Raw genomic sequence first — 27,098 nt, forward strand, 5'->3', positions numbered from 1 at the left:
AGATGACGTGTGTGGAAGTGCAGAAAAATTTCTGCCAGATGGGGAAGGATCCTTTCGGGCCTTGGATGGAGGTGATTTGGGAGGTGTGGGTGCAGGTTTTACACCTCTTGCGGTGGCAAGGTAAGGTGGTGGCAGTGGAGGATGGCTTGGTGGGAGGCATGGACCTAATGAGGGAGTCATGGAGGGAATAGTTTCAACTAAATGCTAATAGGGGTAGAGAGGGAAATATATCTTTCGTGGTTGGGTCTGATTGCAGGTGGCAGAAGTGGCGGAGGATATTGCACTGAACCCAGAGATTAGTAAGGTGGAAGGTGAAGAGTGGGGTGGGGGTTGGTGGTGGTGGTGGGGGTTCTATCTCTGTTGTGGTTAGAGGGGTGGGGTTCAAGGGTGGAGGTGCAGCAAGTGGAGGAGATGCGTTGGAGGGCATTGTTGATCATGTGGGAGGGGAAACTGCGGTCGTTGAAGTAGGAGTCCATCTGGGATGTCTTGGAGTGGAATTACTTCTCCTGGGAGCAGATACAGTGAAAACATTGGGAGTAAGGGATAGCATTGTTACAGGAGGTGGGTGGAAGGAGGTGTCGTCCAGGTAGCTGTGGGAGTCGGTGGGTTTGAAGTAGTTGTCTGTGTTGAATCAGTTGCCGGAGATGGAGACAAGAGAGGTCCAGGAAGGAGAGGGAGGTGTCCGAGATGGTGCAGGTGAACCTGCAGGTCAGGGTGGAAGGAGTTTGTGAAGTTGGTGAACTGTTCAACCACCTCGTGGGAGCATGAGGTGGTGCTGATACAGTCATTAATGTAGTGGAGGAAAAGGTGGGGAATGGTGCCAGTGTAACTGCAGAAGATGGACTGTTCCAAGTATCTGAAAAAGACACAGGCATAGCTGGGGCCCATGTAGGTGCCCGTGCCTACCCCTTTGGTCTGAAGGAAGTGGGAGGATTTGAAGGAGAAGTTGTTGAGGGTGAGGACCAGTTCAGCCAATCGAATGAGTGTTGGTGGAGGGGTATTGGATGGATTGGTGGGAGAGGATGAAATGGAGGGCTTGGAGGCCTTTGCCATGGTGGATGGACATGTAAAGAGACTGGATTTCCTGGACCAAGGGACCTACTATGCCTATTTCAAACCTACGGACTCCCACAGCTACCTGGACTAAACCTCCTCCCACTGCGTCCTCCTGTAAAAACACTATCCCTTTCTCCCAATTCCTCCACATCTGCCATATCTGCTCCCAGGAAGAATAATGCCATTCCAGGACATCCCAGATGGCTTCCTATTTCCAGGACCACAATTTCCCCTCCCATGTGATCAACAATGTCCTCCAGCTCATCTCCTTCAATTCCCGCACCTCCGCCCTAGAACCCTACCCCTTCAACAGCAACAAAGATAGATCCCTCCTGGTCTTCACTTTTCACCCCAGCAATCTCCAAATAAAATGTATTATGCTCCGTCATTTCCGCCACCTACAGTCAGACTACACGAACAGAGACATATTTCCCTTCCCACCCCTATCTGTGTTCTGCAGAGACCATTCCCACCGTGTCTCCCTCATTAGGTCCATGGCCCTCACCAACCCACCCTCCACTCCTGGCACATTCCATTGCCACCACAAAAGGTGTAAAACCTGCGGCCACACCACCCCCCCTCACCTCTGTCTAAGGCCCTAAAGGATCCTTCCACATCCGGCAGAGATTTTTCTGCATTTACCCACACATCGTCTAGACTGTATGCTGCTCTCAATGTGGTCTCCTCTACGTTGAGGAGACAGGATGCCAACTCGCGGAACGTTTCAGGGAACATCTCTGGGATACACGCACCAAACAACCCCACTGCCCTGTGGCTGACTACTTCAATTCCCCCTCCACTCCACCAAGGACATGCAAGTCCTCAGCCTCCTCTATCACCAAATCCAAGCCACCCGAAGCCTGGAGGAAGAACACCTCATTTTCTGCCTTAGGACCCTCCAACCACACGGCATCAATGTTGATTTCACCAGTTTCCTCATCTCCCCTTCCCCCACATCATTCCAGATCCAACCCTTCAACTCAGCACCACCCTCTTAACCATGTCCTACCTGTCCATCTTCCTTCCCACCTCTCTGCTCCACTCTCCACTCTGAACTATCATCACCCTCACCTGCATCTACTTATCGCCTTCCCAGCTACCTTCCCCGCATCCCCACCCCCACCCCCACCCCATCCTCCTATTTATCTCTCAGCCCCCTTCTCCCACCCCCACATTCCTGACGATGGGCTTATGCCTGAAATGTCGATCCTCCTGCTCCTCGGATGCTCCCTGACCGGCTGTGCTTTTCCAATGCCACACTTTTCAACTACATTGAGTTTAGTAGCATTTGGTTCTTTCTGAATTTCCAGCTCAAGATCTGGATCATTCAAATGTGTCCAACAATTAAAAATAAGATCCCTCCTATTTTTATCTATAGTAGCTTCCACAGTATGTACTAAATAAGATCTCTGTTGATTGTCAACTACTCCTTTCTTACCCTAGTCTTGAACTCACACCTTCTCCCCTTTCATCAATTTGAGATACTTACTGTTATGGTGATTCCGAATATAGTTAGACAACTGCATTTGATTAGACTTTTCTTTTTCTCGAATTCTTTGAAAATCTTGGACTTTGGGCACTGGACACAATTTTTTGTACAGAACAGGGGCGGTGTTTGGAGTTTTCTACCCATTGTTTTGAATATTCAGGAGACATGAATGAATTGCCTTCCTTTCCTCACATCCACAGAACATAGAACATTACCAGCCTTTGGCGACTGTCTGTGTGGAGTTTGCACATTTTCCCCGTGTTTGCATGAGTTTGCTGCAGTTTCCTCCCACAACCCAAAAGATTAGGTGAATTGACCTTTCTAAATGGCCCACAGTGTTCAGGAATGTATAGGTTAGGTGCATGAGAGTGGTGAATGGGTCTGGGTGGGATACTCTTCGGAGGGTCGGTGTGGACTTGTTGGGTCGAAGGGCCTGTTTCCACACAAGTAGGGATTCTAATTACAGTTCAGCACAGGCTCTTCAGCCCTCGATGTTGCGCCGAACTGTGAAACCAATTTGAAGCCTATCTGAGACAATTCCATTTTCATCCATATGTTTATCCAATGACCATTTAAATGCCTGTAAATTTGGCGAGTCTACGACTGTTGCAGGCAGTGCCTTCCAAGCTCCTACTACTCTCTGAGTAAAGAAACTACTTCTGACATCTGTCCTATATCTATCACCCCTAAATTTAAAATTATGCCCCCACGTGCTAGCCATCTCCACCTGAAGAAAAACGCTCTCACTGTCCACCCTATCTAATCCTCTGAACATCTTATATATCTCAAATAAGTCACCTCTCAACCTTCTTCTCTCCAATGAAAAGAGCCTTAAGTCCCTCAGCCTTTCCTCCCTCCATACCTGGCAACATTCTAGTAAATCTCCTCTGCACCCTTTCCCAGGCTTCTATGTCCTTCCTATAATGTGGTGACCAAAACTGTATGCAATACTCCAAGTCCGGCTGCACCAGAGTTTTGTATAGTTGCAGCATGACCTCATGGTTCCGAAACTCAATCCCTCCACCTATAAAAGCTAAAACACCATATGCCTACTTAACAACCTGAGTGGCAACTTTCAGGCATCTACGTATATGGACACTGAGATCTCTCGGCTCATCCACACTACCAAGAATCTTACCATTAGCCCAGTACTCTGCTTTCCTGTTGCTCCTTCTAAAGTGAATCACCTCACACTTTTCTGCATTAAACTCTATTTGCCACCTCTCAGCACAGCTCTGCAGCTTATTTATGTCCCTTGTGACCTGCAACTTCATTCGGCACTATCCACAACTCCACCAACCTTAGTGTAATCAACAAATTTACTAATCCATCCTTCTATGTCCTCATCCAGGTCGTTTATAAAAAATGACAAACAGCAGTGGACCTAAAAAAGATCCTTGCGGTACACCACTAGTAACTGAACTCCAGGGTGAACATTTCCCATCAACCACTACCCTCTGTTTTCTTTCAGCTAGCCAAGTTCTAATCCAAACCACCAAATCACCCTCAATCCCACGCCTCTGTATTTTCTGCAATAGCCTATCATGGGAAATCTTATCAAACATTTGACTGAAATCCATATACACCACATCAACTGCTTTACTCTCATCTACCTGTTTGGTCACCTTTTCAAAGAGTTCAATAAGGTTTGTGAGGCACGACCTACCCTTCACAAAACCATGTCGACGATCCCAAATCAAATGATTCCTCTCTAGATGTTTATAAATACTCTCTCTTATAATCCTTTCCAACACTTTACTAACAACAGAAGTAAGACTCTCTGGTCTATAATTAGCAGGGTTGTCTCTACTCCCCTTCTTGAACAAGGGAATAACATTTGCTATCCTCAGTCTTCTGGCACTATTCCAGACAATGATGACATAAAGATCAAAGCCAAAGGCTCTGCAATCTCCTCCCTGGCTCCCCAGAGAATCCTAGGATACATCCCATCCAGCCCAGGGGACTTACCTACTTTCACACAGTCCAGAATTGCTAACGCCTCCTTCTTGCGAACGTCAGTCCCAACTAGTCTAGTAGCCTGTGTCTCAGTACTCTCTTTGACAACATTGTCTTTTTCCGGTGTGAATACTGATGAAAAATATTCATTGAGCATCTCTCCTATCTCCTAGGAATCCACACACAACCTCCCTCTCCTCTCCCTAATCTTAATCTGAAAATGCGTTGCTGGAAAAGCGCAGCAGGTCAGGCAACATCCAAGGAGCACGAGAATCGACATTTCAGGCATGAGCCCTTCTTCAGGAATCAGATTCCTGAATGCTGCCTGACCTGCTGCGCTTTTCCAGCAACACATTTTCAGCTCTGATCTCCAGTATCTGCAGTCCTCACTTTCTCCTAATCTTATTCTAGTTATTCTTTTATTCCTGACATACCTATAGAAAGCCTTAGGGTTTTCCTTGATCCTGTCTGCCAATAACTTCTCATGCCCCCTCCTGGCTCTTCTTAGCTCTCTTTTTAGGTCTTTCCTGGCTAATTTGTAACTCTCAAGTGAGCTAACTGAGCCTTCACGTCTCATCCGAACATAAGCCTTCTTCTTCCTCTTGACAAGAGGTTCAACATCTTTAGTAAACTACAGCTCCCTTGATCGACCACGTTCTCCCTCCCAAGATAAAAGTGACACATTATGGTACGGAAGGAGGTGAAGATTGTTGGAAAAATTAAACACTTCAATAAGGAATAATGAGCTCCAGTTCAATGCTTTTTGAGATCTTGACAGGTGAGTTCAGTATATCAGTTACCAAAATCTAATTGTGCTCCTGAATGTAGCTTTTGGAGGAGGCTCTCATGCTTTTAACACATTTCTTGGTTAATAGTCTGTTCCTTCAAGTCAGTCAACTCAGCTTAGTTCCTTGAAATAGTTGCTGTTAACGTATTCTATGTCAAGAGATTATTGTCTCCTGCTAATAGCCATAACAAGATATTTCATCTACAACTTGTAAGGATTCTCATAACGGTATAAACAAATAGGAAATGAGGACCATTTCACACTTCCTGGATGTCTGAGTAACTGCTGCGAGTCTTCATTGAGGGAGTGACTTCCAGGTATGTGTGTTTATCCCACTTGCTTTTGAAATTTCAGAATGTTCTGTGGCCTTTGGCCAATAGGTTCATGAATGGAGTTCAAAGTATCCAATAAGGCCAGGCCAACCCCTTCACTATTGTCATGCCAGGGAGGTATAAACATCCTCAGGCACTGGGTGGAAATCAAGGTGCCAGAAAGTCTGATCGAAATTTCTTCATTACAGATTCCTCAGACTAGTCACAACTGGTTCCCTCTGAACCTTTGTGACCTCTTTGACCTTGGTTTCCACTTGTTCTATAGCTGACAGATGCTGGTTGCTGTTTAATTTAGTTTGGCCAATCTTCTGTCAGGCCAGAATTTTTACAAAGTGTTTGAAGTAGTCATTGGCAAATTGTGGACTCTTATCAAAGGCAATTGAACTCTTAAAGACTTTGGAATCATTTAGAAATGGTAACAGGATGCAATTCTAGAATTCTTGGAGCTCTCAAGTTTTTGTGATGCAGGATAACTGTCTGAGCAATGAGGCCACATTCTGCTCTTCCCAACATTGCTGGGGTAGCTATCTCCCAAGGAATTTCCAAGGAATCGTGCCAGCTTCTCCATGAAAGAGGATGGCACGGGGTAATCAGCAGGAGGTTTCCTTGCCCTAGTGTAACCTGAAGCCATAGACTTCATGAGGTTTGGATTCAATGTTGAAAACTCCCAGGGGAACTCCCTATGGACTCGGTACTATTATACCATAATCTCTGCTGGGTCGGTCCTGCCGAAAGGACAGGACATATCCAGGGATGGTGATGGTGGTGTCTGGGATATTATCAGTAAGGTATGATTTTGTAAGTATGACAATGTCAGGTCGTTGATTAACTTGTCTGTGGGACAGCTCTCCCAATTTTGTCACTAGCCCTCTAAAATGGTTGTGAGGAGGACTTTGCAGGATCAACAGGGCTGTTTCTGCCATTGTCTTTTCTGGTGCCTACATTGATGCCAGTGGTCTGTCAGATTTCATTAATACAACTGTGTGGCCTGCTAGGCCATTTCAGAGGGCAATTGAGAGTCAACCACATTGCTGTGGGTCTGGAGTCACATGTAGGCCAGACCAAGTGAGGACTGCAGATTGTCTTCCCTAAAGGACATTATTGAACCAGATGGGTTTTTCCAACAAATAACAATGGATTCACAGACATCAATAGATTCTTAATTTCATATTTTGTTGAATGAATTCAAATTCCACCACTGCCGAGGGCCTGATTCAAACCTGGGTTTCCAGAAAATTGGTGATATTCTGTCTTCATAGTTAACAATAATACCATTGGGCCATTGCTTCCCCACAATTTTTGAAAGGATGGGGTGACAGTGACACAAAGGTGTTGGGTCTACTGCTTATCATCATTTATATAAGTGATTTGGATGTGAATATAGGAGGTGCGTTAATATGTTTGCAGATAACACCAAAATTGGAGGTGTAATGGACAGCGAAGAATGTTACCTCAGAATACAATGGGACCTTGATCAGATGGGCCAATGGGCCGAGGAGTGGCAGATGGACTTTAATTTAGATAAATGTGGGGTGCTGCATTTTGGAAAGGCAAGTCAGGGCAGGACTTATACACGTAATGGAAAGGTATTGCTGAACAAAGAAACCTTGAAGTGCAAGTTCACAGTTCCTTGAAAGTGGAGACACAGGTAAGCTTGCCCTTATTTGTTAATGCATTGAGTATAAGATATGCGAGGTCATGCTGCTGCTGTACAGAACATTGATAAGGCACTTTTGCAATATTGTTTGATTGTGGTCCCCCTGTTATAGGAAGGATGTTGTGAAATTTGAAAGGGTTCTGAAAAGATTTACATGTATGTTGCCAGGGTTGGAGGATTTGAGCTGCAGGGAGAAGCAGAGTAGGCTGGGGCTATTATCCCTGGAACATTGGAGGCTGAGGGCTGACCTTATAGAAGTCTATTAAAATCAGGAGGGGCATGGATAGGGTTAATATCCGAGGTCTTTTCCTCAGGGTGAGGGAGTCCAACACTCGAGGGATTATGTGTAAAGGTAAGAGGGGAAAAATTTAAAATGGACATAAGGGGCAACATTTTCACACAAAGGGTGGTGCGCGAAGGAATGAGCTGCCAGAGGAGGTGGTGGAGGCTGGTACAATTACAACATTTAAAAGGCATATGGATGGGTATATGAATAGGAAGAGTTTACAGGGAGATGGCAAACGGGACGAGATTAACTTAGGATATCTGGTCAGCATGGACGGGTTGGACTGAAGGGTCTGTTTCCATGCCGTACATCTCTATGACTTCCTTTGAATCGCAAGTGAATATAGTCTTTAGCTCAATAAAACACAGCCTAAGTCTCCATTAAGACATGTGCTGAGAATTAATATAGAAATATAGTGAATATTCATTACCACATCAAGAAGAGTAATTTACTCTCTATAATCTTGATTATTGCAAAATCTTCCATGATCTTAATTTTGAAGAAAATCATGTGGTAATTGTAATGGGCAAAGCTAGCATTTACTGTCCATCTCTAATTGTCCTTTGAAGGCTTACCAGGTCGATCAGTGGACCTTTCAGCGCTAACAATGTTGCTATGGATCTGGAGTTAGGTGTAGGCCAGACCAGGTAAGGAAGGCAGATTTCCTTCACTAAAGGAACTGGGTGAGTTATAATGACATTTCAATGATAGTTGCATGAACAACTTTACAGACTCGCTATCAATTCCAGATTTGTTGCCAGGAATTGAATTTAAATTTTACCACTGACATGTAATGGAATTTGAACAGTGTTCCAAGAGCATTAGCCTGGTTTTGTGCAGTATTACCAATGTGCGAACTGTGCCTGATGTATTTATAACACATTCCTTTACAAAGGGACTGGTTAAGTAATGTCATGCTTACCTAAAGCTGCAAACAGACCATCGATTCCCAGCATGAACATCATAAGGAAAAATAAAATGGACCAAAACGGTGCCCATGGCAACTGTGAAACAGCCTCTGGATAGACAATGAAAACCAAATCGTAATCTAAATAGTGGCACAATTGAAATTGTAAAATTAGTGTTGCTGAAGGGAGACAATGCAGATCCCTCATTATTACAATAACAATGTGTCTGAGACCCAGTCTTAGGAAGGTGACCAGTTTAAAATTATCCCATTAACCAATAGACAATAAACAATAGGTGCAGGAGTAGGCCATTCTGCCCTTCGAGCCTGCACCACCATTCAATATGATCATGGCTGATCATCCTTAATCAGTATCCTGTTCCTGCCTTATCTCCATAACCCTTGACTCCACTATCCTTGAGAGCTCTATTCAACTCTTTCTTAAATGAATCCAGAGACTGGGCCTCCACTGCCCTCAGGGGCACAGCATTCCACACAGCCACCACTCTCTGGGTGAAGAAGTTTCTCCTCATCTCTGTCCTAAATGGTCTACCCCATATTTCTAAGCTGTGTTCTCTGGTTCGGCACTCACCATCCTGCGGCATTCTTACATCATAGAATCCCTACAGTGTGGAAGCAGGCTATTCAGCCCATTGAGTCTGCATCGACCCTCCAAACAGCTTTGCACCCAGAACCACCCACTACGCTATCCCTGTAACCTGCATTTCCCATAGCTAATCAACCTAATCTGCACTTCCCTGGACATTATGGGAGAAACCTGAAGCCAGAAAATACAATAAGCTGACCTAATGGTCAATCTCATAAACAGCAAGCCTGCTAAGGCCCAAATGACCAATCCAGGACAGGGTGGTAGATCTTGGAAGAGTACTACTTAGAGCTGCAAAGCTAAAAGCAACAGCACAATTCCCCATTCTCACAATACAACAGGAAATTACGAGGTTCTTGGAATTGAAAGATCCTACCAAACTTTTAGTGCAGTATTTATTTTAAACAGTATAACAAACAAGCATGCAAAGCATTTAAAGTAGCCATCGATGTGAATGACATTGGAGTAGGGGTTGCTGCCCTTCAGGAAGATCAATCCAGTATTGTGAGACCAATCAGGTACGAGAAGAGGTCCTTTCTAAATTAGCCTTGTTCTGATAACTAAGGGGATGTGAACAGTTCAGTGTACCCTGTTTGGAGTCATCACATAATGGGAAACCTTGCCTTTGATTTGACCACAAGAATTTCAATAACGACAATGCCATTAAATGTCGAGAGGTGAGGGTTAGATTCTCTCATGTTAAATATGGTTATTGTTCGACACATGAGAGGTGTGAAAGTTACTTTGTTTTTAGCAGCTCAGTTTTGCATATTGTCCAGGTTTCACTGTATATCGGCCACAGAGTGCTTCAGCATCTGATGAGATAAGCACTCTGTGGCTTATCTGATGAGATAAGCATTTGTATCCCTCTGCTTCCCACCTACTCATGCATCTGTCCAGACGCATCTTAAATGAATCTACCGTTCCTAACTCTACCACGTCTGCTGGCAACATGTTCCAAACGCCCACCACCCTCTGTGTGAAGTACTTGCCACGTGTATCCCCCTTAAACTTTCTACCTCTCACCGTGAAAGCATGACCTCTCGTTATTGAATCCTTCACCCTGGGAAAGAGCGTGTCTCTATCCACCCTGTCTCTCCCCTTCATGATTTTGTAAACCTCGATCAGGTCCCCCCTCAAACTCTTTTTTTCTAATGAAAATAAACCTAACCTACTCAACCTCTCTTCATAGCTAGCACCTTCCATACGAAGCAACATCCTCGTAAACCTTCCCTGCACCCTCTTCAAAGCGTCCACATCCTTTTGGTAACGTGGCGACCAGAACTGTACACAGTATTCTAAACATGGCCAAACCAATGTCTTGTACAATTTTAATATGACTTGCCAGCTCTTATACTCAATACCTCGTCCAATGAAGACAAGCCTACTATATGCCTTCTTGACCACACTATCCACCTGTGCAGCAACCTTCAGGGTACAATGAACCTACACTCCCAGATCTCTCTGCCCATCAACGTTTCCCAAGGCTCTTCCGTTCATTGTATAATTCGCTTCAGAATTAGACTTACCTAAATGCATCACCTCAAATTTGTCTGGATTAAAAGCCATCTGCCACTTTTCCGCCCAACTCTCCAGTCTATCTATATCCTCCTGTATTCCCTGACAGTCCCTTATGCTTTCTGCTACTCCACCAATCTTTGTGTCATCTGCAAACTTGCTGATCATACCAACAGTGCCTTCTTTTAGATCATGTATGTATATTACAAACAACAGTGGCCCCAATACTGACCCCTGTGGAACACCACTGGTCACCTTTCTCCATTTCGAGAAACTCCCTTCAACTACTACTCTCTGTCTCCTGTTGCTCAACCAGTTCTTTATCCACCTAGCTAGAACACCCTGCACACACTTTCTCCATTAGTTTACCATGGAGAACCTTATCAAACTCCTTACTAAAGTCCATGTATATGACATCAACAACCCTTCCTTCATCTAACAACTTGGTCACTTCCTCAAAGAACTCTATCAAGTTGGTAAGGTACGATCTCCCCCGCACAAAACCATGTTGCCCATCACCGATAAGCTAATTCCTTTCCAAATATAAATAGATCCTATCTCTCAGTACCCTCTCCAGCAATATCCCCACCACCGACGTCAAGCTCACTGGTCTGTAGTTACCCAGAATATCCCTACTACCCTTCTTGTACAGAGGGAAAACATGAGCAACCTTCCAGTCCTCCGGCACCTCACCTGAATTTAAAGATGCCACAAAGATATCTGTCAGGGCCTCAGCTATTTCCTCTCTCGCCTCCCTCTGCAACCTGGGATATATCCCATCCGGTCCTGGGGATTTGTCCACCTTAATAACCTCTAGCCTACCCAACACATCTTCCCTACTTATGCCCAACCTGATCCAGACTAATCAAACTTCTATCTCTAATCTCAAGGTTCATCATCTTCCTTTCCTCAGTGAACACTGATGCAAAGTAATCATTCAGAATCTCACCCATTCTCTCAGGTTCGGCACACAGCCTTCCTTCATTATCTTTTAGTGGACCAATCCTTTCTTTAGTTACCCACTTGCTTCTTATATAAGAAAAAAATGCTTTGGGATTTTCCTTAATTCTGCTTGCTAAAGCTATTTCATGACCCCTTTTAGCCCATTTGATTCTTTGTTTAAGACTTATACTACTCTTCCGATATTCCTCCAGGATTCGTTCTGTTCTTATCTGCCTAGACCTTATGTACGCTTCCCTTTTCCTCTTGGCTAGTTGTACAATTTCTCCTGTCATCCACAGTTCACGAATCTTGTACTTCCTATCTTTTGCCTTCAACGGGACATGCCTATCCTGCACTATCTTTAACCTATCTTTGAAAGCCTCCCACATCTCAAATGTGGACTTCCCTTCAAGTAGCTGTGTCCAATCCACATTTCCGAGCTCCTGCCTAATTTTGATATAATTGGCCTTGGCCCTGTTCAGCACTCTTCCCTTAGGTCCAATCTCTTCTTTATCTACGAGTATTATAAAACTTACAGAATTGTGGTAACTGTTCCCAAAGAAATCCCCCACCGCAACTTCTACCACCTGTCCTAGCTCGTTCCCCAGTACCAGGTCCAATATGGCCCCTTTCCTCATCAGACTATTGACATACTGCTCTAGAAAACTCTCCTGGACGCTTTGTACAAATTCTACTCCATCCAGACCTCTGACACTAAGTGTATCCCAGCCAATGTTGGGAAAATTTAAATCTGCCATCACCACTACCCTCTTGCCTCTACATCTATTCATAATCTGTTTATTTATTTGTTCTTCTACCTCACGCTCACTGTTGGGAGGTCTGTAATACAGCCCCAACAATGTAACTGCACCCTTCTTATTTCTCAGCTCCATCTATAATGCCTCACTACCCAAGACCTCCATAGCGTCCTCCTTTAGTACAGCCGTGATATCGTCCCTGACCAGCAATGCAACTCCATCCCCCCTTTTACTTCCCTTCCTGTCCTGTCTGAAGCGTCTATATCCTGGAACATTTAGCTGACAATCATCATGTCCTTCCTTCAACCAAGTCTCTGTGATTGCAATAACGTTGTACTCCCATGCACCAATCTAAGTCCTAAGTTCATCTGCCGTACACACTACACTCCTTGCATTAAAGTAGATGCATTTCAGGCCACCAGTTCTTTTGCGCTCACCTGCTCGCTGCCTATTTTCCCTTTACTAATGCTATCTTCATGATTCTTACCGTCTCCAATCTCCACCTCGCTGTCTACTTGTTTTCTCTTCCGGTTCCCGGACCCCTGCCACATTAGTTTAAAACCTCCCTAACAGCAGTAACAAAAACTCCCCCAAGGACATTGGTTTTGGTCTGGTTCAGATGTCAACTGTCCATTTTGGAATAGTCCCACCTTCCCCCGAACCGGTCCCAATGTCCAACAAATCTGATCCCCTACCTCCTACACCATCTCTCAAGCCACGTGTTCATCCTGCCTATTTTTTCATTTCTACACTGATTAGCACGTGGCACTGGTAGTAATCCCGAGATCACTACCTTTGAGGTCCTCCCCTTTAACTTCTCTCCTAGCTCCCTGAATTCTTCTTTCAGGACCTCATCTTGTTTTCTACTTATATCGTTAGTGCCTATATGCACCAAGACAACTGGCTGTTCACCCTCCCCTTTTAGAATGCTCTGCAGCTGATCAGTGACATCCCTGACCCGAGCACTTGGGAGACAACATACCATCCAGGAGTCCTGTTTTCGGCCACAGAACCGCCTATCTACTCCCTTCACAATAGAATCCCCTATGACTATGGCCCTATGAGTCTTTTTCCCGCCCTTCTGAACAGCAGTGCCCGCCACGGTGCCATTATCTTGACAACTGCTGCCTTCCCCTGGTGAGCCATCTCCCCCAATAGTATCCAAAACGATATACCTGTTTTGGAGGGAGATGAGTGCAGGGGACACCTGCACTGCCTTCCTACTCTTTTTCTGTCTTTTGGTCACCCATTCATTGTTTTCCTCAGCAATTCTAACCTGCGGTGTGGCCAATTCACTAAACGTTCTATCCACGACCTCCTCAGCATCGCGGATGCTCCACAGTGCGTCCATCCGCAGCACCACAGCCGTCATGTGGTCAAGCAACAGTTGCAGCTGGACACACGTCTTGCAAGTGTAAGAGTCAGGAATGTCAGACACGCTCCTGAGCTCCCACATCAAGCAAGAGTCACATGCCACGGCTCTGAGGTCCCCTGCCATTGTAAGCTTAGCTTTATATGAACTAACTAAAACCAAACAATGCATTTAAATAAATGAAAAAGAAGGATAAGAAATAAAAGCCGAACCTTACAGGTTTTTTTCTTCCAGTTAGAGAAGGGGTGTGGAAGGGAGATACTACACGTGTAGTATCTCGGGTATAGCCACTGCCCAAATATAAATTAAGCCCTTACCTTCCTGGCAGCCCTCACTTCACTGCTCCTTCTCTCCTCGCTGCTCTGGCAAAATGGAGGCCCGACTCCCGAGGTAAGTCCCTTTTTATGCAGGAAAACCTACCCTTCCCGGCAGCCCTCTCTTCACTCCTCCTTCTCTCCTCGCCGCTCCGGCAAAATGGAGGCCCGACTCCTGAGGTAAGTCCATTTTATGCGGGAAAACGTACCCTTCCCGGCAGCCCTCGCTTCACTCCTCCTTCTCTCCTCGCCACTCTTGTTCCAGGAAGTTCCACAGCTTGACATACAATGGATTCACAAACTCTTAGCATTTGCCTTTTACCTGTGCTTTGGTTTTTGCCACTGTTTACCTATCAGTTACTTATCTATGCTATTTAACTATGCGATCTGCTGTATTGCTAGCAAGACAAAGCTTTTCACTGTGCATCGGTACACATGACAATAAATTCAATTCAATTCAAGGCCATTTTGTGGCTAGCATTATGAAAACACCAAAAGAACCAACTAATAGGAAGAAAGAACAACAACAGTAAATGTGCTGCGCATGATGCTCAGCCTGTCGTCAGCTCGGTGGGATACAAATACAACTGTATGCAGGATAAGACACCACATGACAAAAGGGGAACCCATTTCCCCAAATGTTGAAGTGCTCAAGGGGCTGTTGAACACTGTTATCTTAGTGCTGATACCCTAAACCAGACTGGAGTCATGTAATCTGTAGAACAAATGTGAAAAACATTCTGATACTTATCAATATATATTTAAGCTTGTTATTTAAAACTACTTGGCCATGGATTATACAGTGATTATTGTTGCCAACAAGTCTTAGTTGGAACCTTGTATGGGACCTCTGTAATCTCCTCCTTCAAATCATTTAGGATCCTAAATTACATCTTGTCAGGTCTGAAGTACTTACGTAATTAGCTGAACTAATTGATCTTAACTTTCCATCACAATATTTTGCATAACTCCCGAACAACTTCAGGATCCTTCTCCCCTACTCCATAAAAGTTAATTACTCAGCTAAAACTGTCAGACCCAGACTTTTCTAACAGAATGGAGATGTGTAAACTGTGCAATCAATCCATTTTTATCATTTGTTTTGAAATGTTTTAACAGATGTTGTTAAGTTTGATTCTGCATTTACCTGACTGTGCAATGTCTGAAACAGTCTTGTTTTGGACATGAGCCATGTGTCCAAGATTGGAGAAGATGACAAATCCAGCAAAAAAACTCGTGAGAGAATTAACAACACAGACAATGATGGTGTCTTGATAACTGTTGTTATGGAATTTGTTGTATGAAGACAGTGTTATTAAGAGGCCAGAACCCACTGTACAAGAAAAGAAAATTTGAACTGCAGCATCTATCCAGACCTGGAACAAAGAAAGGAGAAATAATTAGTATCAGGAAGCATCATTTGAACCCATTTAACAGACAAATCTGTGGCCTGGAGTTTATTTTCAGGGTCACAGTGTGGAAATGGGTGTTACAATGAACCATGTGCTTCTCTGGTGCTTAGGTTGGTCACTTGGCGCCCTGTTTGCTAAGGCAATGGTGGCTTGCACCCTTTGAGGACAATGGCTGATCAGGGTAGATCATCGAATCTTAATAATGTGGAAGTTGGCCATTTGGCCCATTGAGTCCACACTACCCTACAAAGAGCATCCCACCCAGACCCACCCCACTACCCTATCCCTGTAACCCTGCATTCCCCATGGCTAATCCACCCAGCCTGCACATCTTTGGACTGTGGGAGGAATCCAAAATGTCTCTGGGTGAATGTGCGAGCTCCACACAGACAGTTGCCTGATACTAGAATTAAATCCAGATCCCTGGCACTGTAAGGCAGTAGTGCTTCCACTGAGCCACCATGCTGCTCTAAGACTCTGAGATGCCACAGGAAGGGGAGAGTTGGAGGGGATGAGTTAGAGGAAAGGGCAGGGGTGTGGTTTTCGGCAGGAACTCCAAGCAACCTCAAATTGACTTAGTTTGAGGTCACCTCCATTCACCAAACCCAGCAAACTAGCGCCATCTTACTAGTTATGAAGGCTAACACTGAAGGTGGTGATAAAGACCTAAATTGGTCATTAACTGTTCACTTAATTCGTGGCACTTCAAGACTTGTGAGCATGGACCTTCCTACATAGAACGTAGTTTGTGACATGGTGGGAAGGGGGCTTTGCCAACCTGCCTAATTATATGTGCTTTTTGCCACTTTTTGGGAGGGGAGAAACTAGATCTACATTAACCCCAAGGGACCAGGGCTGGTTTTGTACTACAACTCAATGCTGAACTGAATAGGGTTCCTTTGGTCGACAATATCTTCTTTAAACAGTTAGGAGCATCACTTTGTTTCTGTGTCTGCTATTTCCTGCCAAATTCTCGCAAGTTAGTTGATGGATTCCCTTATTAACCATTTTATAGAATGAAAAATTTTATTTTTCTTGTGTGACCCATTCATGAGGAAGTTGTCATTCTGACTGTCCATTGAATGATGCTTTGATAAAAATCAAATCAGCCCAGCACATTAGTCTAACAATTAACTGAAATTAAGATATTAAAATAAAGTCAGCCCAAAGAATTACATTGTTGCAATTTCCTGAAATTCCATCCCTTCCTGTTCAATTTCATTGAATCTGACTATTTTCCATCTTACATTGTTTTACTCCTCAGTTTCTCTTCCTATCTCAACCTACTCTAACCATTCTGCCCCCTTCCCAACATTGATATCAAAATGTCAAAATTTAGAAGCCTAGCACATTTTTATTTGTCGCAGAATCTCGATGTTAACTTCGTCTCAAAAGAATGAGAAATGGGAAGACCCGGAGACAGTCACCAGTACGTAAAAAAAACAATTTCTGAGCCAGCATGAAAATGATCGGGGGGACAGTGGCTACATTAAGAATGGGAGAGAGAGAACAGGGTAAGCAGCTTTATAAACAGCATGAGGGAATGGGGACAGCAGACCAATAAGGAGAAGAATAGATGTGTGTGAGATCTGCAATGAGGGTGCAAGATTATTCCAGCAGCAGAACAACCCATTTCTATGTCACAGAGAAACAGGTAGATGGTTTGTGTGTATTTCTTCCATGTCTCTTTTAATTAGTCAAGTAGTCTAAATCGGGAGATACTATTACAGCTGAAGAGTGAAGAAATTAAGAAATTTGTCTTGAAAATGTTTAAAATCCAAATTAATTAATAAAATAAAACTGTGGCGGCTGTGTAAGTGATGTGTTGCAGCTTGAGTAGATGGGAGCTGGTGGAATCTAGTGCTAGCCACAGTGACTATATTTGCAACAAGTATTGTTTGTTCAAGGAACTTCAGCTCAGAGATGTCGAGCCAGAACCTTAACTGCGGGCACTGTAGCACATCAGAGAGGGGGAAGAGACAGTGGACTCTGTACCTCAGAGGGCTTTCAGACCCATTAGGTTAATTACTTCAAATTTAGCCTGTGCTGAGGGACAGGGACGGGGAGGGGACGGGCGGGGTGGAGGTGTGTGTGTGTGTGACTGAGAGTGAGGCAGGTATGGAGATCCAGAGCAGAACTTTGGAGAAGCCGTCTCTTTTGGGCGAGAGACGAACTTGGGGTGGGAAAGAAATGATCCGGTTGTCGTGTTTGAGATAGATATCAACAACACTTGGAAATAGGATCGCCTGCGTGATTATGAGCAGTTTAGGATAAATTATAAAGTAAAGACATAGAGATAATAATATCTGGATTAGTATCTGAGCCATGTGCAAATTGGCATGGGGCAATTAAGTTGGAAAGGTAAGTGCATGGCTCAAAGACTGCTTTGGGAGAAATGGGGCTACAGTTCATGAGGCACCTATGCAAATACTGGAGAAAATGAGAGCTGCACAATTGGCTTAATTTGAATTATTTTGTGACCAGTGACCTAGCGAATCATACAATCAGGGTTGTAGTTAGAACTTTAAACTAATTAGTGACAGGATAGGGTCCAATTTAAGAGAAGCTGAAAAAAACTAATTAGTGACAGGATAGGGTCCAATTCAAGAGAAGCTGAAAAAAATTAAAAGCTTTACGCTGCCAAGGAATGGACATGGGCTTAAATCCCCATAATTTGTCAGTGTGCCCAAAACCCGATATAATCCTGCCGTCTTCCAGCGTTGGCTGGGTCAGGTTTGGAGTTGTGAAACAATCCATTTAGGGGTTGTAATGAATAAAACCAAGGAATGTGGAAATCTAAAACAGAAATTGCTGTAGAATCTCAGCAGGTCTGGCAGCATCTGTGCAGGCAAAGCAGAGTTAACATTCTGAAGGAGGGTCACTGGACCTGAAACATTGACTCTGCCTTCTCTCCACAGATGCTGACACATCTGAGTTGTTCCAGCCTTTGGACAAATAACCAATTAATCCAAACTTAAACTCAGCCTCCTAGCTTTAAAAGCTAGGCACACATTTGCTAGCATCAATAAAGTGAGACCACAGGGGATATTTATCACTTTGTGAAACTTACAAGCTAAATTTACTTCAAAGACTGAAACTGCTGAGCTGCTTCTCTGCCTATATGAAAATCCTGCACTCAGCACTGCTTCTGAGAGGCCAGTTTTGCAGCTTCATCGTGGAATAACTTTTTGGAAACTTTCCTGATTTTTCCACTTCGATCTGGACTGCCTATAAAGCAGCACTGCAGAATGGGAGCTTGTACATCTCCAATTGGGACCTCTGATGAGGAACAGGAGGGATACCAATAGCAACAGCACAAGGACAGACAGCAGAAACCCTCTCCACAGGCATATGCCTCTCCATCACATAGACACGGTGGAGACAGAGACCTAGTTCCAGGGAGGATATACGCCTAGCACAAGATATGCAACTGGCAGCATAGTGGCTTAGTGGTTAGCACTACTGCCTCAGTGTCAGGGACTGTAGTTCGATTGCACCCTCAGGCGACTGTCTGTGTGGAGTTTGCACATTCTCCCTGCACCTGCGTGGGTTTCCTCACGGTACTCCAGTTTTCTCCCCCAGTCCAAAGATGTGCAGATTAAGTGGATTGGCCATGGGAAGTACAGGGTTACAAGCTGGGGGTAGGTCTTGGTGGATTACTGTTCAGAGAGTTGTTAGACTTGATGGGCTGAATGGCCTGCTGCCAAACTGTAAGGATTCTATGAGGTGGAGGATTAGCTTCCTCAAAATTGACAAACAGTGCCCGAAAAGAGTGAGACTTCTGTGTCAGGTTTTTGTTGTTACCTATGCAGTCTTCTGGAAGGAAACTCCTTTCTAACACAAAGGTCCAGCTCCAGGGATGGGAGAACAAGAATGTTGAAAGAATCAGAGTTACAGGGTGTACTATCTTCAAGTACCATGCAACTTCACTCCTGAGTTCATTGAAACCCCTGAAGCACTGACCCCATGGTTCATTCTCTCCACCACTTCAGTGGGAAACACATTCTCTGTGGTCCCACACTGTCTGCAACATGACCACGAGGATCAATTGAAGGAGCACTGCATAACACTGTGAGAAGAAATTTTTCCATTAGCTGGTGAAGATTGTCATCGCACGCAAACACTCATGTCAATGCCATGGTCACTGTCATAGCCAAATCCATGACACTGAGAAATGGTTCCTGACCCACTGTTGACACTCACACTGCACTTTCACAAAAATTCTGTCTTTGTTTCCCCACATTTGAGCAGGAACACAAAGGTAGCATGTAGCTCTTTAAAATTATTACCTTTGGTATGAAACAAAAACAAAGAATGACAGATGGTGGAAATTAGAAACAAACAAAGAAATTGCTGGAAAAGCTCAGCAGCTCTGGTAGCAACTGTGGAGAGAAATCAGAGTTAACGTTTTGGATCTGGTGATCCTTCCTCAGAACAGAAAATACCTTGACTGAAAATCACAGCTGAACGGCTATGGATTATTCTGAAGTGCATACCTGAGCCTCAGTCAGTTTGGTGAAGTCTGATTGTCTTCCAATGTAGAATTCAATCCCTTCAGAGGCTCCTTCCAGTGTAAGCCCTTGGATCAGGAGGATGACGAGAATCACAAAAGGAAGTGTCGCAGTGAAATAAACTACCTGTAAATGAAGAAAAGCTGATTAGATTTTCCTGTATTGCTTGCACAGTATTCAGAGTCGAAAGATGTGGTGCTAGCAAAGTACAGCTGGTCAGGCAGCATCTGACAAGCAGGAGAGTCAACGTTTCAAGCATGGTGAATCAACTGTACTCCTCATATTGATTCCTCAGGGTTTTTGCCATTCTCACTGTCCAGACAAAATTGCATTTCATTCAAATCAAATGCTCGCCCTAATCTACTCAGTCCCTTTCCCCAGTTCTTCTCAGCCTTCCAGAGCAATTGGAAATTCTCCCAGAGTGCCGGTAGCAGGGATGAAACCCTTAGAAGGAGGGAGACATTGCAGGGATTTGGGGGAATTGCTGCTGTTCTTTCCTTCAGGAGAAAGATCTTCAGATCTCCATCAGGCCTGAAGTGCTGATGAATTATCAATCTCCCACTCCCTAGAGAGACACTATTAACATCACCTACACTTCACAAAGATTCATAAGTCCTAGTTTCATTGTTACAGAAATCTGTACTTTGTCTCTAGTTATAACACGATTCATCACTAATCATTTACCTTTCCTGAAGATTTGATTCCTTTTGATAACGTTGCCCCAACTATTAGCCAGGTCAGAAGCAGACAGAGGGCTAAATGCCAGACTATCTCCCCAGTCTCATCCACTGAACTTGAACGGCGTAAAGCCACTTTACTGAAGAAAATGACAACAGAAAAGATATGAAATGCTCGTTATAGATGAAAAATATTAGATTAATATAATTGCACTGTTAAGCTAACTATGTTAGTCACTCTGCATCCCAATGAATTCAGCTAATTCATATTGTTGAACATGGTGCCTGTTCCCAGAGAGTTTTCCTAATTCATTCCAAAGCCTATGGAATTAACACAGTACTGTATTAAATTAAAAGTACAGAGAAAGGGACATTAACCACAGTATCTCTGATAAACAAGAAAGTAAATAAGAGTTCACTCAAGGTTTCAGTGCACAAATATTGTTCAAAGAAGCTCATAGTGTTAGAGGTCAGTGTATTATTATTATTTATGAAAAGACCTCTCTTGTGATGTTATTTTGTATCAAGAATATAACATAAATAACACCTCTATTGAAATCAAACATCTTCCCTCTCATTAAAACAGGACATTCACAAATCATCTGTCCCAAGAGGAGTTACTGTTTAGGTTATCGATGCAGCTCTCTGCAGCAATGTACTTACTCCCAGTATTGCTCACTCGGACCCTGGTGAGGAATAGAGATTTCGGATCCATCGGGACAAGTTTTGTTGTTTGTCTGCAGCCATGTTGTATTAACGATTTCAAAATATCCATCATTCAGAGTGAGATTGCAGAGTGGGTCTGGAAAAGTGGAATATATTTTTGAAATACAATTTATTTAAGATCTGTTTTTATATCTTGTTCTTGGGATGTACAGAATATTAGGAGAGCAAGCATTTTCTATTAATCTTAATAGATGAGGTTGATATGCCTCTTCCGATGGCAGTTAAGAGATACAAGTTTTGTCAAGCATCCAGTAGCACTTTCAGTCATACCATCTTTTTTTATTTTGTTTCAAATATTTCGTCATTTCTAATAGTATAACCAGGACCATTGTTTCACCTTGTCTGATTCAGCTTGATCTGTTTGAGGTTACAGAGGAGTCAGAACACAGAGGCACATTCTAACAACAGCACAGTCCAGCTCTGTTGCTCGTTCTGTGTAATGAGAGATGTTACTTCATTGTTAACTTTGCTTTTTCTTCTTTCTGTTTCTCTAGATAGGACTTTAAACAAGACTTGATTTACTTATGTATTATCACGTGTACCAAAGTACAATGAAAAGCTTTGCTTACAAGCAGTACAGACAGTTCATGGTAAGCAAGGATGTATAGATCAGAAAGACCTCGACAGAAGCACAGAGGTTACATTGCACAGGGCATGCACTAGGCGAGAGCAACGTTAGCAAGATCAGCATTATTTGAGGCTAGGGAGTCCATTCAACAGTCTAATAATGACTGGGATGAAGCTGCTGCTTCTGAACCTGCTAGTGCGTGTGTTCAGGCTTCTGTATCTTCTGCCTGATGGAAGAGGTTGTAGGAAATCATTACCGATGTTCTTCTTGATGATGTTGGCAGCCTTTCTGCAGCAGTGAGCCATGTAAATGGAGTCCATGAATGGAAGGTTAGCTTCTGTGATGGTCTGGGCTGTGCACATCAACTTCTGTAGTTTTATGATTTGGGGCAGAGCAGTTGCCATACCAGGCCTTTATGCACACAGACAGTATGCTTTCAATTATGCTTTCAGCTTGGAGAAGTTGGTGAGGGTCTTTATGGACATGCTAAATGTCCTGAGCCACCTGAGGAAGAAGAGGCATTGTTATGCCTTCTTGACTGTCGTATCTATGTGGGCAGTCCAGACCAGATTGTTAGTTATCATCACTCCAAGGAAGTTGATGTTCTCCACCCTGTCATCCTCAGTCCCATTGATGTAGACGGGGATGTGTTCTCCTCCTCTCTTTCTGAAGTCAATGATCAGTTCTTTAGTTTTGCTGACATCGAGAGAGGGGTGGTTCTCATTGCACCATGTCACCAGGCTCTTTATCTCCCTTCTGTATTTTGACTTGTCGTTGTTAGGTATCTGTCCTACGACGGTGGTGTCATCATTGAACTTGTAGATGGCATTCATTTGGAATTTGGCAACACAGTCGTAGGTGTACAGGGAGTACAGTACATGGCTGAAGACATATCCTTGGAGGGGCACCAGTGTTGAGTGTTACTGTGGAGGAAGTGCAATTGCCTATCTTCACCAATTACAATCTATGGGTCAGAAAGCAGAGGATCCAGTCTCAAGGGGTAGAGCCGAGACTTAGGTCTCACAATTTTGAGATCAGTCTTGGGGGAATAATGGTGTTGAAGATGGATATGTAGCTGATGAGCAGGAGTCTGACTTATGTGTCATTGTTGGCAAAAAGTGATGACTGCAGATGCTGGAGATCAGAGTCAAGATTAGAGTGGTGCTGGAAAAGCACAGCAGGTCAGGCAGCAACCGAGGAGGAGGAAAATCAACATTTCGGGCAAAAGCCCTTCATCACGAATGAGCACAATGATCAGGAAGGATCCACAAGCCTGACCACCCCAGCCGACCCATTGTCTCAGCCTGTTTCTACCCCACCAAACTCCTGTCTACCTCAATACTGTCCTCTCCCCCCTAGTCCAGGAACTCCCCACATACCATCGAGAACCACCCACGTCCTCCACCTCCTCCAACTCATTTCCCTGGCCCCCAACACTTCAACTTCACTATGGACATCCAATTCCTTTACACCTCCATCCGCCATGACCAGAGCCTCTAAGCCCTCCCTTTCTTCCTCTCCCGATGACCCACAGGTACCCTTCCACTGACACTCTCATTCTTTTGGCTGAACTGGTCCTCATCCTTAACAATTTCTCCTTTGAATCCTCCCACTTCCTCCAGACCAAAGGGATAGCCATGCGCACCTGCACGGGCCCCAGCTATGCCTGTCTCTTTGTTGGCAATGTAGAACAGTCCATCTTCCATAGTTACACCAGCACCACTCCGCTCCTCTTCCTCCGCTACATTGATGACTGCATCGACGCCACCTCATGCTCCTGCGAGGAGGTTGAGCAGTTCATCAACTTCACCAACACATTCCACTCTGACCTTAAAAGCTCATTCCTGATGAAGGGCTTTTGCCCAAAACATCTGTATATGTGTCTGTATGTTTGTGTGTGTGTGTGAGAAAGAGAGGGAGATGAGGGTAAATTATCTTTTCTGCTGCACCAGGATGAGTGCTGCACCTCACTCTCTCTTTCTGCTGCATCACACTCACTCTATCTCCGCTCCTGCCAAGATGCATGCTCTACCACACCGACCATTACAATATCTTCCCCCATTTGCTCTTGTTTCCTCTGCCTGACGCCACTAATCGTCCATGCCCTCTGCGCCAACCCCTCATTCACCTGCCTTTCACTCACCTGCACCGCCTACTTACATCTCATCACACCCTCTTTCTCCCATTACAGGAGAAAACAGCCCAGAACAACACGGGAAGAGCCAGGACGCGAAACACCCATTGAACATTAAACTCTTCACCCTACGAGAGGAGAGTATCCTGGCCTTTCCAGGAGAATCTGGCACTGATACCATGGGCATGCTGAGATGTTCATGGCCCACCAACTGAGTAAGTACCACTCTTTGCTCCACTGTGACTCAGTAACTCCACTTTCATCATGACTGATTGCCCAACATTCCTAACCTTGGCAATGATGCCTTTTCTCTCATATCTTGCAGGAAACAGCGAGATGTCCTTTTCTCCAGTGGAGAAACTGACATCCTTTCCCCTAGTTCCTTTATAGGGATCCAACAGACTGACAATGGCACTTGGAGTAGGTTTGAGATTGATGTAATACACTGCTGCACTGCAAGGTGTGTGTCCCCTTGTGGGTAGCTAAGCAGCAAGTCAGGCCTTCTGGTGTGACTGCAGGGAAAGGAGCTGCAAGCCTAGAATGTTGTGAACATGCAGGTAGGTGCTACATGAGCATGTTCCAAGACAGTAAGCGAGCAACCCTGAGATACTACCTGGTCCAATTGATGAGCTGGATGTCTGTCCCTGTGTGTAAAGTCTCAATGCTGTATCAATCCTAAAATCCCAAAAGAGGTAGCTACAGAGCCAGGAGATGCATTAGTTGTAATTTTCCAAAAATCCTTGGGTTGTGGAAAATCTAGAGGTTTTAAATTGATTTGATTTTGCTTTATCATATGTCCCTAAGTACAGTGAAATGTTTTGTTTTGCATGCAGTGTAGGCAGATCATATCATACAAAGTGCATTAGAGTAATAGAACTGAGTGAAGAATACAGTGTTATGGCTGCTGAGAAGGTGCAAAGACAGCAAGATCAACATTAAATTTAAAATTTGAGAGGTCCGTTCAGAAGCCTGATAACAGTGGGGAAGAAGCTGTTCTTGAATCTGTTGTTATGTGGCTTTAAGCTTTCGTATCTTCTGCTTGACGGAAGAGGTTGGAAGAGATTATAACTGAGGGGGGAGGGGTTGGAGAGGATTGAAAAACTATTCATGTGACACTTCTATTCAAAAAGGGAGGGAGGCTAAAAGATGGTAACTATTGGCTGATTATCCTAACATCTATTGTTCAAAAAATATTAAAATTATTTAAGGAAATAATGGAACATTCGGAAAATCAAAATCTAAATAAGCAAAGTCATCATGGCTTCATGAAAGGAATATTGTGTCTGACTAGTTTTTTGAGAAAGTATCAACCAGAGTGGAGAGAGGGGAACCACTAGATGTGCTGTATTTGAACTTCCAGAACATGTTCTACAATGTACCAAAATAAATGTTGTCATAAGGTAAGTGACCACAGTGTTGGAAGCAGTATATTGACATAGGTAGAGAACTGGTTAATGAGTAGGAAGCAGTGAGTTGGGATAAGGGGTTCTTTTTCAAACTGATGACCTGTAACCAGTAGGGTACCACAAGCTTCAGAGCTGGGACCGAAAATGTGATTTGGAAGAAGGAAGTGAATGTGCTGTAGCCAAATTTGAAGATTACAGAAAAATATTGGAAAGGCAGGTTGAGAGACAGATACAAATAGTTACAGAGAGATATTGATAGGTTAAGTAAATGGACAAAATGTTGGCACTAGTGTAAAATGTGAGAAAATGTGAAGTTGTTTATTTTGAAAGAACAAGAGGACAGAATATTATTTAAATGGAGAAAAGCTGCAGAAAGTTGCAATATAAAGGAACTTGGGCATATTTGTACATGAAGCAGTGAGCACACAGATACAGCCATTAAACAAGAAGGCAAATGGAAATGTTGTAATATTTCAAAGGGGTTGGAGTATAAGAGTAGGGGAGCCTTAGTGCAACTGTACAAGGTGCTATTCAGACCACATCTGGATTACTGAGAGTAGTTTTGGTCCCTTATTTAAGGAAAAATATCATTTCATTGGAGGGAATTCAAGAAAGGATAATTCAAGATACGGGGGCATTGTCTTATGAGCAGAGGCAAAACAGACTGGATTCTACTCACTGGAGTTTAGAAGGCTGAGAGGTGACCTTATTGAAGGAGATAAGATTATTAAGGGGCTTGACAAGGTGAGTGCTGAGAGTGCTTCCTCTCACGAGAAAGTCCAGGACTTGAGGGAACAGCCTCAAAATAAAATGGCACCAATTGAAGACAGACGAGGAAGAATTTCTTCTCTCAGGAGTTCCTGGGAACTCCTTGCTATGGAGAGCAGTGGGGGCAGAATCCTTGTCTATATTTAAGGCTGAGAGAGATAGATCCTTGATCAGTAGAGGAATCAAGAGTTACGGAATAGGGCAGGAAAGTGGATGTGAGAGTATTGAATCAGCCATGATTTTATCAAGTGACTACCCTTGGTCCTATTTCTTATGGCTTAAGGTCTTTAGTCCAGTGCTAGTTGCCAGTAGGTTTGTGCTTCCCATACATTTGGCAAGTAGATCGGAATGGCCATTATAGATCGGTAAATATCGAATATCAATCTCTGTGGATGAGGGACACAAGCAGCCAGTGCCTATGGATAATACCCTGAGATGCTATTGTGTGGTGAGAAATATGGAAGCTCTTTATAGCCAACAGTGAGCGGGTCCCCACCCTGACTTCCATGATGAGCATTTGTCGCTCCCATCTGTGAATGGTTGGATAGGCAGCTGCATTTGAATGAGGTGAGCTGTCGAGTTAATAAGGTTGCTAACAATCAACAATCCCCCTTCATAGCCAACTAGCACCACCCGAGAGAGAATCTCCCCTCAATGGCTGGAACAGGGTTAGGAGATGCAGCAACATAGAGTTAGGCCTCACCAGACACCTTGGATCATTCTGCTACCTTTCTCACTATAGCCCATACTGTTCAGGCCCTGGTATGATTCCCAAACAATTGAGCATTTGTGACTCATGTGGCATCAGAAATGAAAACAGAAAAAAATTGAAAACTAAAGTATTATATCCAGAGCGATCAGCAAAATGGAAAAACAGTTTAGCTCCAATCCTAAACTTTCAGTAGAGAGAAAATA

The 27,098-nt window shown here is 43.9% G+C and overlaps 1 protein-coding gene across 5 annotated transcripts in view; it reads right to left on the reverse strand.

The window, feature by feature from the left end:
- The window catches only part of LOC148148840 (sodium- and chloride-dependent neutral and basic amino acid transporter B(0+)-like), a 134,923-nt gene that overhangs the window by 16,171 nt on the left and 91,654 nt on the right, over positions 1-27,098 (reverse strand). For 4 of the 5 annotated variants that reach the window (XM_087991794.1, XM_087991792.1, XM_087991795.1 and 1 more), the window contains 5 exons: positions 21,245-21,383; positions 20,589-20,721; positions 19,890-20,030; positions 15,129-15,357; positions 8,486-8,611 (listed from right to left, as the gene is read on the reverse strand). In XM_087991794.1, the coding sequence (XP_087847920.1) occupies positions 8,486-8,611; positions 15,129-15,357; positions 19,890-20,030; positions 20,589-20,721; positions 21,245-21,383 (768 nt within the window). The remainder of the gene's footprint in view (positions 1-8,485; positions 8,612-15,128; positions 15,358-19,889; positions 20,031-20,588; positions 20,722-21,244; positions 21,384-27,098) is intronic. The other variant, XM_087991793.1, reaches the window with a different exon arrangement.

Source organism: Chiloscyllium plagiosum, unplaced genomic scaffold, assembly GCF_037043375.1.
Source record: "Chiloscyllium plagiosum isolate Xiang-an unplaced genomic scaffold, Cpla_swu_hap1 HiC_scaffold_11, whole genome shotgun sequence".
Taxonomy (NCBI): domain Eukaryota; kingdom Metazoa; phylum Chordata; class Chondrichthyes; order Orectolobiformes; family Hemiscylliidae; genus Chiloscyllium; species Chiloscyllium plagiosum.